Here is a 14742-nt window from a genome sequence, read left to right on the forward strand (position 1 = left end):
CGTCCTCTTGCCTCAGATGGCGCTTAAAATGCCACTATCTCCAAGCCATATCTTGGCCCTTGCCCGCGCTGTTCGCCAAGCGCAATGGATACATAATGCATCGTGAAAAACAAGTCATGATCGGCATACCACCTGCACATCGCGTGTCTGGCCCGCGTGGCTGGTCAAACAAGACCTCTTTACTCTCTCCTACCTCATCCTTTCATCTACTCCTCCTAATTCGCTATTAATATTGACTCCCGCCATGGCCGGTGACGAGAAATCGGCGCCTCCGGCGATAGACGAGGAGCGAAGCCTGTCGCCTAATGATCTTATCAACACCTCAGGCCATGTTCAGGAACTCGATCGGAACTTTGGATTCTGGTCTATATGCAGCATAGCACTCATCAGCGACGATGCTTGGGCTGCTGGTGGAGGAGCACTCGTTTTGGCGTAAGACTGTCCCATACCAACCCGGGGGAACACCCGACTAACGGAATCAAAGACTTTACAATGGTGGAGGTCCCGGTGTGATGTACGGGCTCATTGCGGCGACGTTCTTCTACGCCTTCATATGTGCTGGTCTCGCCGAGCTGGCGTCCGCAATGCCTACATCAGCAAACGTCTATCACTGGGCATCGATAACTCCGGGACCACGCTATGGCCGTGTATTCTCCTGGTTCGCAGGCTGGTGGAACTGTGTAGCATGGATCTTTGGAGCGGCATCTACGTCTCTCTTCGCAGCCAACGGAATCATCGCCATGTACACGGTCTACCACCCAGCTTTCGTTCCAGAACGATGGCAAATCTTCATCGCATATCTGGGCATCATCTGGATTGACACAGCGATCGTCTGCTTCGGACAGAAGTATCTGGCCATTTTCTCGAACGTCAGTGGCGTTGCATGTCTCACGATACTGTTTGTCGTGATCATAGTGTGCGCCATCATGCCTTCTCAAACCGGCGCTGGATACGCCAGCAATGCATTCGTCTGGACTGAGTGGCAGAACCTCACGGGCTGGTCGAGCGATGGTCTGGTCTTCTTGATGGGCATGCTGAATGGTGCATACGCTATTGGCACTCCCGACGCAGTCTGTCATCTCTGCGAAGAGTTGCCCAAGCCGAGAGTCAATATTCCCAAAGGTATCGCCGCACAGCTCACGGGAGGATTTCTCGCAACGTTCGTTTTCTACGTGACTATCGTAAGTCTTTGAATACCCTAAAACTTACATTTCTAACTGACACAAACAACAGCTTTACGGCGTGACATCTCTGGACGACGTCTACGCCACCAACATAACCTCCCTCCCCCTCGGCGCCATGTTCCAACAATGCGTCCGCTCCAACGCCGGCACGTTCGCCCTCCTCTTCCTCTTCACATTCAACATCATCGTCACCGTCCCCGGCGCCTGGATCGCCGCCGGCCGCATGCTCTGGACACTTGGCCGCGACGAAGCGACTCCCTTTCCAAAATTCGTACGCCACATATCACCCACCTGGAGAAACCCATTTAACGCCCAGATCATCTGCTGTGTCGGCGGTACGATCCTCGGATGCATCTACATCGGCTCCGCGTCGGCTTTCAATGCATTCGTGGCGAGTTTCACGGTCTTTACAACCATGTCTTACTGTGCGGCGATCCTGCCACATATTATCACCGGCAGGAAGTACGTCACGCCAGGACCGTTCTGGATGAAAGGCATAGTCGGATACCTCGTCATGGGGACCGCATGCGCATACATCCTGGTGTTCAACGTCCTGTACATGTTCCCTTACAGCTACCCGGTCGCGAACGCCCAAGCAATGAACTGGACAAGTGTGATGTTCGCAGGTATCACGGCCTTGCTGGCTTTGGGATATCTCTGGAAGAGGAGTCGTGGATACGTTGGTCCTAAGGTGGTGATGGATGCGCACGACGATATCATGAGAGGAACGATTGGGTTGGACGAAGAAGTCGCCAGGAGGAGGAAAGAGGCCGGAAGAGGTCCCTGAGCAAAGCTCATCGATCGTATTCGTATCTATGTTTCCTCGCGATCGCCATACAGTACAGATATTCCTTGTCTCCACTTCCAAGTCAAGGGTTTGAGGATTATGAGTAGGTCGAAGACCCGAGCTATCTCGCAGCTGAACAGCCAATTCGGGTGTCGTGCACGGCGAACTGGCTTTCAGTCAGCTCGGTTGCCTCTCGTCATGCTTAGCAACACTTTCTCGCGCTTTATTACGACTCAAATGTTATACGCGTCTCGCACATGAACCGACAGCAGCCGCTCTTACTTCCTTCCGTTCTTTGCAAGAAAGGCTTAAATAGATAGCCCGGTAGAAGGTGGGATCTGCGAAGCTACATGTACTTGAAAAGCTCGCGCAGTGACCATTTCGACAACGAGTACGTACAACAATGGCATATTTTCAGACGAAGGGAGTGGCGTTCGTGACAGGTGTCAGTAGACCTGCTTTTCAAGATACAAACATAACTGACTTGTTAGTAGTCAGCAGGAGGAATTGGCCAAGGCGCTGCAAATGCTCTCGCTGCCGCTGGAGCTACCGCAATCGCATTTGCAGACATCGACGAAGCGAGAGTCAAGGCCGCAGCAGAGGAAAGCAAGAAGCATGCCATCGACAGCAATTACCGAGTGAAAGCCTTCAGGCTCGATACATCAGACAGGAAAGCAGTCGAAGAAGTCGTCCAGGCGGTGGCAGAAGAATTCGGCAGGATCGATTATCTTGTTCACAGTGCCGGAGTAAGTCAAGTCCACACGAAACATCGACTGCAAGACTGTCCATGACGAATTCCCTAGGTAGATCAAGTCGAATACGCGCCTGTGCCAGACGACGATCCCGACGACTTCGACCGAGTGCAAAGAATCAACGCCACGGGCCTGCTGAACGTATCGCGAGCTGTCGCGAAGGTCATGGAGGCTCAAGAGCCACGGCAGTTCACCACCGTCAGCGGGACTCAGCGAGACTTGGGACGAGGAGTCATTGTCAATGTGGCCTCCGCAGCAGCTTTCGTGGGTATTCCAGCCAAGGTTGGATATGTCGCTTCCAAGTGGGCTTCACTCGGAATAACCAAAACGTTGGGTAAGTGAAGTCCTCTTGTGATCAGCCCTCATGTACTAATGTCACCACCCATCATCAGCCGTCGACCTCGCCCCCAAAGGCATCCGCGTCAACTGCATGTGTCCAACCTGGGTCGACACGCCCATGTTTAAAGGCGAACAAGAAAAGATCCCACCAATAACGGACCTCATCAAGAAGATCAATCCCGCGGGCAGACCGGCCGAAGTCGACGAGGTGGGCAACAGCATCGTGTACCTCTGCAGTCCGGCCGCGAGCTATGTGAATGGCCATGCGCTTACGCTGGATGCTGGGATGACGGCTGGGCCCATGATCACATAAGAATGAGAGGATGGTGTGGAGGGCCCTGAGCTAGGTGGTCTTTCTAGGGTTGGTTGATGGAGCGAATCTGCGAAGAGGTTCGGGGTTGCGTTTGAGTTGGTGGCAGTGTACGCAATCCTGGGCTCTGCTGAGGGATTCAAGATTTGATGGAGGATGCGAATATGGCCTTTTCCTCTTCTTGGAAGCATATCTCCCGAATGTCCGTTGGCAAGGGCACCAGCTGCCAATTGGATTAGAAATTTCTACGTCCTCAGGCGCCAGAGAAGAACTGAAGACAATCTGACGACGTGTTGATATCGAGATGGGAGAAGGACATTCCAGGTTTTTGAGCATAAGAACGTTGCAAGGGAATGGGGGCTTAGTCATCCAAATTCGGGATTTGATGACGCTCTCACCGGCTCCTCCCAACTCCTTTCAGCTCGCGCACTTGTCCCTCCAGCATCCATCTGAACGGACGGAGCTGCGGTATGATGCGAACCACGCAATAGGTATAATGTACGCGCCTGACTAAGGCTGTGACACGCCATGTAAGAAGGAGCTGGACTGTTTCTTACCCGTATCATTCCTCTTCGTCTCCTTATCGAATACTAACTGCTGCAACCTCTCGTACGCATTGGGAAGAGTTGAGGCATCATGGGTTCCGCAGAGCAAGGCAAGATCAAGGTTGCTATCGTAGGAGGAGGGATCTCGGGTTTAGCTCTGGGGGCTGGTCTGACGAAGAAGCCTCATATCGACTTTCACATCTATGAGAGCGTACCGGAGTATAAGGATGTTGGCGCTGGACTGGCATTACATCTAAACGCGATCAAGGCGATGTTGCTCATCGGGGACGAAGTTCGGGAGGCATACTCGAAAAAGGCATTGAACATGGGCGATGAAGCTCTCGAGATGGCAACGCAGGTGATATTAGCACATGGACCTAACGAGGGTGAGGTCGTGGCAGAACTGGGAAGAGCCAAGGGCAGGAAGACTGTTGCGAGACATGAAGGGGCTGATGGAACTGCTTCCTCCCGGATGTGTGACGTTTGGCAAAAGAGCTGCGAGCGTGGGACAAGTTGGCGATGTTGCGAAGGTGAGGTTTAAGGATGGTGAAGAGATCGAGGCGGATTGTGTTATTGGTGCGGATGGTGTGCATAGTGTGACAAGAGCGTATATACTGGGCCCAGATCATCCGGCTGTTGGGGCGAAGAACCATGACGGGTACCAGAATTACAGGCGGACGCTGCCAATGGATGAGGCGAGGGCATACGGCATGGATCCCAAGTGGACGACTTACGTCCCTATTCTGTGTGGTTGGTCGCATCAGTCACCACCTGTCTCTCAAAAGCGCTGACTTGCCATCACAGGTCCACGAGGCTACATCAACAGCATGCCCCTCGACAAAGGTCGCCTACTCAGCGTCGGCATCGTAGTCCCAGGCCTTCGCTTCGAAGCCGACAAAATCGGCGGCGCACCACCCCTCGACCCAACAAAATACGACGACTACAGCGACGAAGCCAAGAAAATGATCAAAATGGTCAAAGACGACCCAGCGGACTCATGGTCTTACGCAGACCACGACAACGCGCCCTTCTACTGGCGAGGAAGAGTTTGCATGATCGGCGACGCGGCACATACCATGTACCCTTTCGCTGGAAATGGAGCCGCTCAAGCGTTGGAAGACTGCGCGGTGGTGAATGCCCTGTTCGACAAAGTGACGTCGAAAGACCGGATCGAGAAAGCTTTTGAAGCGTTTGATACAGCTCGACGACCACGGTCGCAGAGAGTCGTGGAGATTTCGAGGGAGTTTGGATGGCTATATGCGTATTCGTACGGGGACTTGCATACTGATCCGGCGAAGATGAAGGCGTTCATGAGGGAGGCGGGAGGGTTTACGAATAATGTGGATTTGAACAAGCAGAATGAGGCTGCGATGGAGGCTTTTGAGAAGTTATTGTAGGCTGACGAATGTATTAGAGATACAACAACATCCATCCTACTTCACGGACCTTCTTACTCTTGCACCTCAATATGCCGCATTTCGACAACCAAATGTCGTGCCAGCGGACTTAACCACAAGCCAAGATCCCGAGCCCTCCTCGTACGAAGAATCTCTGCAAACCAAGCCTCCCAAGCCGTCCATGTCTCAGTCTGCCGTGCAACATCGACACGTGCATGAACACTTTAGGCTAGATTGCCCTTGGCGACAACGTCACTACATCCCTTGCTTGCATCTGTCGAGGTCGATCTGCAATCTACAAAGTGGAGTGCAGATTCGTGATGCATTCTTAAAGATGGTGGGGTGCCCGGCGTTGAGGAGGAGCTTGTCTTTCGACTCGAGTGTTGATTAGAGGATGAAGGGTTTATTCACTTACGCAGCAGCGTTGCTGACTAGTGCATCCCTTACGTTCGCGCACGGAGGCTGGGATTTATCACATGAACACGCTGGCGATGTGTTCAATTATGCGCATGCTTCGGGCGTGAGTGGTGTGCTGCACAATGGCAATTCGACGGGGCAGATTAGGACCATCAATGGCGGTATGTTCTTCCCCATTATCAACATAAATGAAGAACAGTGCTAATTGATCGATCAAATACAGAAACTCTCTACATCGCCACCCCACCAGGCCGAAGATCCAGACCCAAGGCTGCGATTCTCTTCTTGACGGACATCTTCGGCATTCAGCTCGTCAACAACCGCCTGTAAGTCCTCCGCCTTCTCTAAATCACGACATCAAGTCCAACCTCAGCTCACAAAACCGCAGCCTCGCCGACAGCCTCGCCCGCGCCGGCTACCTCGTCATTCTCCCCGACCTCTTCCGCGGCGACGCCGTCCCCGCCACAGCGCTCGAAGACCCCAACTCAACCTACAACCTAACCGCCTGGTTCCCCCGGCACCCCCCGTCCCAAATCGACGCCATAATCAACACAACCCTCACCACCATCCAATCGACTTACATCGTGAACAAAATCGCCTCCGTAGGCTACTGCTTCGGCGGGCGCTACGTGGCGCGGCACCTCACGCCCGCCTCACCCCTCTCCGCAGGTTTCGCCGCGCACCCCTCGAACACGCTGGCGGCGGAGTGGGAGGCCATCGCGAGCCCGATCAGCCTGGCGTTTGGGAGTTTGGACGAGTCGAATACGGCGGAGAATCGCACGACGATTGAGGGGATTTTTGAGCAGGGGAATAAGACGTATCAGACGGTGTTGTATGCCGGGGCGGAGCATGGGTTTGCGGTGAGGACGGATTTGGGGGTGAAGAGGAAGGCGTTTGCGCAGGAGGGGGCGTTTTGGCAGGCGGTTAGGTGGTTTGATGAGTGGGTTAAGGAGGATGAGTGAGTAACTGATCCAGTCGATGAGCAATTTTTGGGTGGGATTTTTCGAGGTTATGGAATCTCGTCCAGCACAATATCCCCTTTCCTTGGCTCCAACTCTCTCGCCAACGTCTCCATATCCTCCAACCTCCCATCCTGATGCTCCACGGCCCACTGCTTGATAGCCTCAAAATTCCGACAAACATGCTGCGTCGCATAATCCGGGAAAAGCTTCTTCTGCCCCGTCTGATGCTTCACCTGCACGTACCCAAACATGTTGAAATCCGCGGCGCACATGAGCTGCTGGCGGATCGTCTCGATGCAGTGCGAGAGGTGGTATTGCAGGAATTCGTCGGAGGCGTGGAAGGGTGGTTTGCCCTGCGATTTGTAGTAGTCGATGTTGAAGTAGAGGCCTTGGCGCACCATATTGAGGCAGTGCAGTTGGTGCAGGACTTCGATAAAGGCGATGTAGTCTTCTGAGCCGGGGATGCGGGCGTGGCCTTCTAGACCGGCGGATTTGCCGATGGAGGAGGGGAGGGTCACTCGTGCGTCTGGTATCGATTAGGATATCGCCACTGTGGGTGATGGTAGAATAGGACAAAAACTCACAATCAAAACCCAACTCCTCCCACGCCTCGTCAACACCACTCTCCGGCCCACCGAGATGCTGATAAACACTCTGATTATGGCTCGCGACATCAAACCGCTTCTTCTGAAATTTAATCCCGACATCCTTCAACAGCGGCGAATCTACAGAAAACAAAATCAGCACCCACCCAACCCTTTCAACCTCCATGCATGTAGGTACATACCATAAGCCGAAACATACTCCCCACAAACCACATCACGATCAATCGGCGGCCTGAGTCGAAACAACACCAGAAACAACACCGCGCCAACAATCACACCTCCCACGGCGATCAGGGCATCGCGGAGCAGCGCTTTCCTCGCGAGGGCCTTTTTATCGTTCACCGAACCCTCGTCGTCGACATCCAGTCCCACGCGGTGGTAGCGAGAGTCAGACATGACAGCCCAACCTCACCCTGCAGCTGTGAGAGATGAAGTCTTGTCATGGTGATCGTCGTCAGCTCGTGATGATGTGAGGTTCTGCGGCAAGAAAAGGCATGACGACGTTTTTTCGGAAGATTTTGCTAGGTAGGCAGGATGGCGACTACGCAGCCGAGTGACGAAGTCGTCCAGTCCCAGAGGAAGCTGTATGCACGTTGTTGTTGGTGGTGGGGGCGTGGAGGTGAATCCTTCGAGGGCTTTTCTGGTTTTGGGGAAACATGCGCTTGTTTCTTGTGGTATTTCTTGTTTGACGGCGGAGGTCGTGTGCTGGGCTGCTATTGTTGTCCTTTGCGAGAGTCTGTGATCTGATAGATGATTGTAATGTTGAAGATGGAAAGATGGAAGAGGATCGATCGATCCTGCCATTTCCGAACTCACTCACCATTCACGCAGCCCCAAAACTGCGCAACAAGGTCTCAGAAATACGCAGCATCTCTTTTCCTCTCGTTTCCCTTCTGCGATACAAACGGGTTAACAAGAAGAACAACCAACAAGCACAGAAACGGAACGTTCTCCCTGACTTTCTGTCAAAAACTTCTCATTTCCCATATCTATCGTCTCAAGCCATTGTAACAAACGACTGTTTGAACCGCAGTCCATGCCCGTTGATGGTCTCCCTGGATCGGCCCCCCTTCGACAAGGCCTTCTTTACAGCATTGCCAGTTGCTTACTCTACTCTCCTCCAAAGCCGACTTTTCCCGTGTGCATCCACTCTTTTGTGACCGTGATTCAAAGGACAGAAAGGAAAAACCAAATGGGGGGTATGTGCTATATACAAGTTAAAACCTCGAGAAGGTAGCAAAGTAAAATCAAACGCTCGCTCGCTCATTACGCCTTAAATGAATCGTTACATGCAACCTCCGACGTTTGCCTATTCCTGTTCATTTTCAAATTCGATTGTTAGGATCCCACACCCTCGAATTCGCCACCAGTCGACTCTGATGCAAATCTTCCTGGCTTTCGCCAGCCTCGCTCGGTGGGTTTAGTGCGAGTCCGCCCCTCGTGTACATATCCCTCGGGTCGAAACTGACGCTTTTGATGCTGCTGTCCCTGGAAGGCGCTTTGGGGACGGAGAAGCTGGATGTTGGGGGTTGGTAGCGCCGCGATTCAGAGGAGTCTTTGCGGAGGCGGGATTGGTTGAAGTAGTCTGATGTCGAGGGTTGATGTTGGCGTTGGCGGAATGCCTCGGGTGGGCTGGACGGGTTCATTGGATCGTTGAGGGGCGAGGGCGTTATGCGGCTGACGTATTCGGGTGGGAGGCGGCCTCGTGGGAGGTTGTGGTTTGCCGTCTCGTCGATCGCTGGGGAGCCTTGGTGGAGCGGACTTCGGTAGGAATCTTCGGGTGATGAGAGGGTCGAGCCTCCCAGGCCTTTGAGTTCGAGATCAGTGGTTTCGACGGAGGGAGGTTGTTTCGCTTGCATTTCGAAGGTCGTGGCTTGGTTTCCTCGTTGGTAGCGGAGGAGCTCTTGCTTGGAGTTGGAGCGTTGCATGATATCTGGCCTGGCGTCGAGGGAGACGAATTCTTGGCGGCGGGAGGTCTTGGATCGGAAGAAGTCCCACCAGGCGGGGAAGACTGAGGGTCGGGTGAGGAGGAGAAAGACTTGCACGCCGGCCAGAGACAAGAGTAGAAGCACTGCAACGACAGTAGGTTCGTTGACCAGCCAGCCGTGGACAAGGTGCAGGCACTTGTCTTTGTCGTTGGGGTTGTTAGCAAGGCAACCCAACCAGGGCATAACTTTAGTCCAATCGCGGACGATTGATTGTTGCATGCCATCGAGGTAGACGAAGACGATGGAGAAGAAGACGACGTCGACGAGAATGATGCTGACGATGCAAATTCCTCGCCACTGTAGCCAGAGTACTTTCTTCAGTCGTTGGTACACAGCACGCGCCGTCTGTGTTCGCACGCTGGAAGTGTAGGATGGCAGCCCGCTTCCAGATGCGTTGGTCGAGGTATCGGCTTGGTCTGACCACAAATTTTTGAGATAGACGTGGATGCAGTATGCGAAAGTCATAAGCTGTAAGACACCAGCTGCGCCTGCGAAAGCCAGCAATGGCCCCCAGAAGTCACCCATTGACGATTTGTGGTTGACATGGCACGCCGATCCAAAACGAAAGCTGACTCCAGTCAAGGTAATGGTGATGGTGAACAAAATCGCCGGGATGCCCCATCCCATCAATTGTGAGGCATAGAAGAACCGTTTTCCAGGAACAATGTCCCAGCAAATCTGCAAGTTCATCGACAAAGCTCGAATAAAGATCCACATATCGGCCGTAAGTCCTCCTGCGATGATGAATGCGCCAGACCAGGCACATTCCGTTGATGAGTACATGTCGTTCGGGGTGATTTCATCGTGACACTGCTGTGGCCTCGCTCCAAGGGGTATCGTAAATCCAATCGCAATCAGGGCTATTGACACAACCAAACACACGCTGAGGTAATGACTTCGTGTCTGCTGCGTCGGTAGTACCACGTATGATATGAGCATGAAGACCATCAATATGAGGCCGACAACGTTCAGCCATTCTGATACGATGCCGTATGTTCTGAATTGGTCTGAGTAGGCCCATTCAGTTGCGGGACAAGGCAAGCAACATGTTGGATTGCCGGGTAGTCCTTCTATCGGTGCGCAAAATCGGCCGTGTATGACTTTGCCTTCAGTCAGCAAGCGAAGTCTTTCAGATTAGAACTGTCCAAACTTACATCCTCCCTCTTGGCCGAACTTTGAGGCGTCAAGGAAGGGTGCTATGCAGTTTCCAACCAGATCTGATACCGTCGAGTTGGACATTTTGCCTCATCCAGATTGTGTTCAGTGGTTCAGCCCCTCACCTCAGCCGGACCGTTCCCCCTCGCGAGCTTCGAGTATTGCGTCCAGAGCTTGGCTCGAGCCTTAAGTATATGGTTGTGGTAGTGGGTACAGCGTGAGCTGTTTCTTTTTCTATTTCGGTAGAGCCCAGCGATGCAGTTTCCTGTTCCAGTCTGCATCAATCGGCCATGTTGATGTCGGTGGAGACAGATATTATAGATCGTATATTACGAGATCTGGTGGAGGTCGCAGGGTAGACAGTCGCAGATGTGTTTCGCGGCGCGCGTGGAAGTGCAAGGACCAGGTATAGCAGAGCACGGCAAATACAGAAATGCGCAGCAAGTACAATCGAGCGATGTCGATGAAAGGGAGCGTCGGGGCAGCTGTTGGGCGCAGCTGAAGAGAGACCGTAGGAAGTTGGAGTGTTGGATGATGGGGATTGAGAGGGCAGGAGTCAGGCAGGTCGAGAAGGAATGGCACGAATGGAGCCTCTCGATGGAGCCAGGCACACGACCGACTAGGACCATTCGACCTACCATGGAGGAGAAATGGGTTAGAGCAACGAGACCGCGTCCTCGGCCCTGTCTGGCGGGACGGGTATGCAGCAGCGTGCGACCAGTCGCCGCGTCTGCGCTCGCGGGCCTGGACATGGGTGGTGGGCGGGCTCGGTGGACGTGGAGGAAGAAGTGCAGCCCTGCTGGGCCACAAACAGCGGCCGTCTGACGTTGGGCGTCGACTCGCCGCATCGACAGCCATTCACTTGCTGGTGCTAGGCTGTCGGGAGGCGCCGACCGCTACCCTGCATCACGTACAGCTGGCGTCTTGCGCTCCGGATTGGACGTTGCTCCCGATGGCAAGACGCTGAAGAGATGCATCTTGGTTGACGAGAGTTTGCGGAGGAGGCGCTTCCACAGTGCCTATTCACCTATTACCTGCCTATTGCTCGCACCCGCCGCCGGTACTGACGTGTTTTGCTCGAGCGTGGGAGGCGGCTGATCTTCCGCTAAGGCGTCTTCATCAGCGATGATGCTGGTTGTGGACCGCCGTTCTCGGCTCGGCGAAAAGTAGACGAGGTTCTTGTCGAGAACGGGAGGCAAAACTCGTCGTATCGAGTGGCACGCCGACACTGCATATCCCGGTCGTGTGCACTGAGCACAAAGGGCACAGCAGGCCTGTCGTGACCCCTGTGTTATCGAATCGCATCGGCGGATAGCATGGGGGCGGAACTGCGCATCGACTCTCCAGACCTTCAGCTCTGTCGTAGCCGCAGCCGCGAGGATTGGCGGCATGTCGTCTCTTTGTTGTCGTCGTTCGCGCAAGAGAAAACGGCGTGCCAACGGGCGTGCCAACAACGGTGGCGTTGAAGGATGCACTCCAGTCGCCAACGGTTTTGTCTCGCCCAGCCTTTCTCGCGTGCGCTTAGCGTGGCCCACGTGAGCGAATGTCGTTCCTGCATGCGACATCAACTCTCCTATTGGCCGCACCCCACCTCCTCTCTCTCCCGATTCCTCTCCTCTTCTGCTCCAACCGCCTCGCTTTGGCAGTCTCCCCTCCCTCCCCACCGCCCTGGTCCTTGGTGAAATCTCCCACGACGAGATAGAGTTCAGGGGAGCTGCTATGCGCGAACGAACTCTTCAACTCCTCCAGTCTGGCCATTAAAAGCTACAATTCCATCTCTCGGCGTCAATAGTGGCGAGCTGCTTCGATGTGAAGACTTGTCTCGGCAAGTGCATCGATCGACACTGTCGGCGCAATCCATCGACAACAACGACACATCACCATCTCCACGGCTACGGCGGCTGACGATGGCAAGAATTGGCCATCCCGTCACACGCAGACTTCCAATCACGGGGAGAACAGAACATTCACCCTCCACGGTCAACCTTACGTAAACGGCCTGCAACAACAATCCCTGCTCCTCCCCGTTCCCTCCACATCCGGACGGACGCAGATCCTGAGGCATGAAACCAACGGACTGCGCCTTCACTCGGGAGAGGATGCAATTCTGGACTTCGCTCGTCTTCCTCCTTCCTCCCAAGACACGCCGTTGAAAGATGTCATGCACGGCACAACACTTTTCTGCTGACGAACCTCGTGGCTTTTCCCGGCAGGATCTAGTCTTTGGAGGTGGTACAGAAGCGATATTGGATCGACATTGATTGTTTCCCCAAGATATCAACTGACATGCATGTAGTTACCCAGCCACGCGGGCGAAGTTCTTGACTTGCATGGAAGGACCGAAGAAGAACGCCATCGCTGCCGTCCTTGCACACCGCTGCCGAGTTGAGGAGAACACGGCCGAAGATGCATGCGAGGCTTGCGGCAGTTCAAGAGTCGCCAATTGGGCTTTAACACCAAGTGCTTCAACCGAGTTGTTCCTCGGTCTGGAGGCAGTGGAACTTATACTACTGCGCTGGCCTCGAGGTAGAGAGGTGAATGGCCTAGTCCACACGATTCCTTACTCTCCGCGTACAGTGTCCGCAGGCAGGAAGTCGGGATGACAGGAACTTTCATGGCTCAACTCCATTACGCGGACGAGGACCTTATCTGGCGTGACGTGCTCCTTTCCCTCTCCGCCTCGCTGGGGCAAGTGATTATGGCATTGGGTTCCTGATTTGGAACAAGTCACCATTCGTCTGTCGTTCTCTCATCCAGGTCCCCATCTCACGACATGTCCTTCAAGATGAATGTCGAGGTATGTATACATCCACTCTTCCTACTGCAGTCTTATCTTACAATGCCATTTTTTTCCCCTCCATTCCCAGACCTCGCTATGCTTCCAAACCATCCCTCCATATCATAAACCACCACTCTCAACACCCTCACCCCCTCACATCCCCCTCCTACTCAGTAGTATACTCACAAGCCACCCTCGCCGGCGCCGCATACGCCCTCAACCCAACATCCACACACCCACTCTGCCACCCGGGCATCTCACTCTCGGAAAACCACAAACTCCACCGTCCCTCCTCCCCCGTCGGACAAGCCTTAGCCCCCACCCCCTCAAACGACACCTCCCCCGTCCCCTCATCAACCTCCCACGCCCCCCAACTCGCATTCCGCGGCGCGGTAGAATTCCCATCCACATTCGCATATCCAGTGATCCCTTGCCCCATGCCGCTCGCGTCGACCCAGACTTGTTGGGGCGGGGGACCGTATTTGAAGAGGTAGAGGGTTTTGTCGGAGTAGCGGACGAAGGTCGCAAAGTCTTGGCGGGCGGCGTTTTCGCAGTGGGGCGTTTGGGGCCCGCCGATGTAGAGGCGTCCCGCCTGGGCGCGCAGGTCGATGTTGGTGATTCCGGGGCCGGTGGCGGTTATGCCGAAGCGGTCGCCGAAGGTGGGGATGGCGGTGTTGGGGGCTTGGGGGATGGCGGAGGCGAGGGCGAGGGGCGTGAGGGCTAGGAGGGTTTGGAGGAGCATGGTGGTCGTTGGTCGTGGAGGGATGATGGGTTTGGTGGTTGGTGGTTCGGTGGTTGATGTTATCGAGAAGGTGTAGTCGTTGTTCTAGTGATAGAAGGATTCTACGAGAGGGATCAGAGGTGGATATATACGTCCTCCTCCTTCCTTGTCTCACCATCCAACCGGTTCAACCTCTGCACATAGGACACGAGCCTTGTCTAATGGAATGCCAAGTACGGCGCTAGAAGAATACGAGATGCTGATGCTGATGGGAGGCTGTGTAACATGTCTATCTGATCAAATGGGCTATTCTCTTCGTATACCGAGTCTTGAGAGGGGTCTCTTGAATTGTGTAGAAGGAGTTACGATGCTACATCACGAGGAAATGGAGATGTTGTCGGTTGCGAGATGATGATGGAGGTAGGATGGATGGATGTGAGATGAGCAGCATGGAAGGTGATGAACCCCTTGCAAGGTTCGTGGTGTCATTGCACCCATCACTGGCAGGACATGGGGAGGGAGAGTGGCGGTATTCTTTTGAAATCTCCCTAGGATGTCAGTACCACGTCAAGTCGTCAGCAGCGTCGTCGAACGACATGGAAGATAGAATAGGAAGTACAATGTATATTAGTATGCACAGTGACGAATTCCGCCTCGTGAAAAATGTCTTGGTTCAGAGATATATATAGAATTACTACTGTATCCATGCCCGGGGAAAAGACAAGGTCCCCTGAAACAAGAAGACTCCCGATTCTCATGATCCCTATCATTCCGACATACTCCCGACAGGTTGCACGACTT

At 54.0% G+C, this 14742-nt stretch overlaps 8 protein-coding genes across 8 annotated transcripts; 5 read left to right on the plus strand and 3 right to left on the minus strand.

Annotated features, from left to right (window-relative positions):
* Positions 1-244: 244 nt before the first annotated feature.
* Positions 245-1971, plus strand: M409DRAFT_25334 (uncharacterized protein; the record flags this gene model as incomplete). The annotated part of the gene is made up of 3 exons (XM_033807641.1): positions 245-432; positions 485-1181; positions 1234-1971. The coding sequence occupies 3 exons, from the start codon at positions 245-247 to the stop codon at positions 1969-1971; spliced, it is 1623 nt and encodes a 540-aa protein (XP_033665345.1).
* A 403-nt stretch (positions 1972-2374) lies between these two features.
* Positions 2375-3375, plus strand: M409DRAFT_56719 (uncharacterized protein; the record flags this gene model as incomplete). The annotated part of the gene is made up of 4 exons (XM_033813380.1): positions 2375-2416; positions 2466-2717; positions 2775-3057; positions 3116-3375. The coding sequence occupies 4 exons, from the start codon at positions 2375-2377 to the stop codon at positions 3373-3375; spliced, it is 837 nt and encodes a 278-aa protein (XP_033665346.1).
* Positions 3376-4008: 633 nt separating this feature from the next.
* On the plus strand, positions 4009-5314 carry M409DRAFT_67954 (uncharacterized protein; the record flags this gene model as incomplete). The annotated part of the gene is made up of 3 exons (XM_033817626.1): positions 4009-4303; positions 4356-4667; positions 4722-5314. The coding sequence occupies 3 exons, from the start codon at positions 4009-4011 to the stop codon at positions 5312-5314; spliced, it is 1200 nt and encodes a 399-aa protein (XP_033665347.1).
* A 394-nt stretch (positions 5315-5708) lies between these two features.
* Positions 5709-6693, plus strand: M409DRAFT_67955 (uncharacterized protein; the record flags this gene model as incomplete). Its single annotated transcript, XM_033817627.1, has 3 exons — positions 5709-5929; positions 5989-6057; positions 6120-6693. 3 exons carry the CDS (start codon positions 5709-5711, stop codon positions 6691-6693), a joined length of 864 nt encoding a protein of 287 aa, XP_033665348.1.
* Positions 6694-6740: 47 nt separating this feature from the next.
* Positions 6741-7694, minus strand: M409DRAFT_25338 (uncharacterized protein; the record flags this gene model as incomplete). The annotated part of the gene is made up of 3 exons (XM_033807642.1): positions 6741-7219; positions 7278-7418; positions 7481-7694. The coding sequence occupies 3 exons, from the start codon at positions 7692-7694 to the stop codon at positions 6741-6743; spliced, it is 834 nt and encodes a 277-aa protein (XP_033665349.1).
* Positions 7695-8623: 929 nt separating this feature from the next.
* On the minus strand, positions 8624-10525 carry M409DRAFT_67956 (uncharacterized protein; the record flags this gene model as incomplete). The annotated part of the gene is made up of 2 exons (XM_033817628.1): positions 8624-10386; positions 10441-10525. 2 exons carry the CDS (start codon positions 10523-10525, stop codon positions 8624-8626), a joined length of 1848 nt encoding a protein of 615 aa, XP_033665350.1.
* A 285-nt stretch (positions 10526-10810) lies between these two features.
* Positions 10811-11266, plus strand: M409DRAFT_56722 (uncharacterized protein; the record flags this gene model as incomplete). The annotated part of the gene is made up of 1 exon (XM_033813381.1): positions 10811-11266. One exon carries the CDS (start codon positions 10811-10813, stop codon positions 11264-11266), a length of 456 nt encoding a protein of 151 aa, XP_033665351.1.
* Positions 11267-13386: 2120 nt separating this feature from the next.
* M409DRAFT_25340 (uncharacterized protein) lies at positions 13387-13962 on the minus strand (the record flags this gene model as incomplete). Its single annotated transcript, XM_033807643.1, has 1 exon — positions 13387-13962. The coding sequence occupies one exon, from the start codon at positions 13960-13962 to the stop codon at positions 13387-13389; it is 576 nt and encodes a 191-aa protein (XP_033665352.1).
* Positions 13963-14742: the final 780 nt, after the last annotated feature.

The sequence above is a fragment of the Zasmidium cellare genome, assembly GCF_010093935.1.
Source record: "Zasmidium cellare ATCC 36951 unplaced genomic scaffold M409scaffold_26, whole genome shotgun sequence".
NCBI classification, from domain to species: domain Eukaryota; kingdom Fungi; phylum Ascomycota; class Dothideomycetes; order Mycosphaerellales; family Mycosphaerellaceae; genus Zasmidium; species Zasmidium cellare.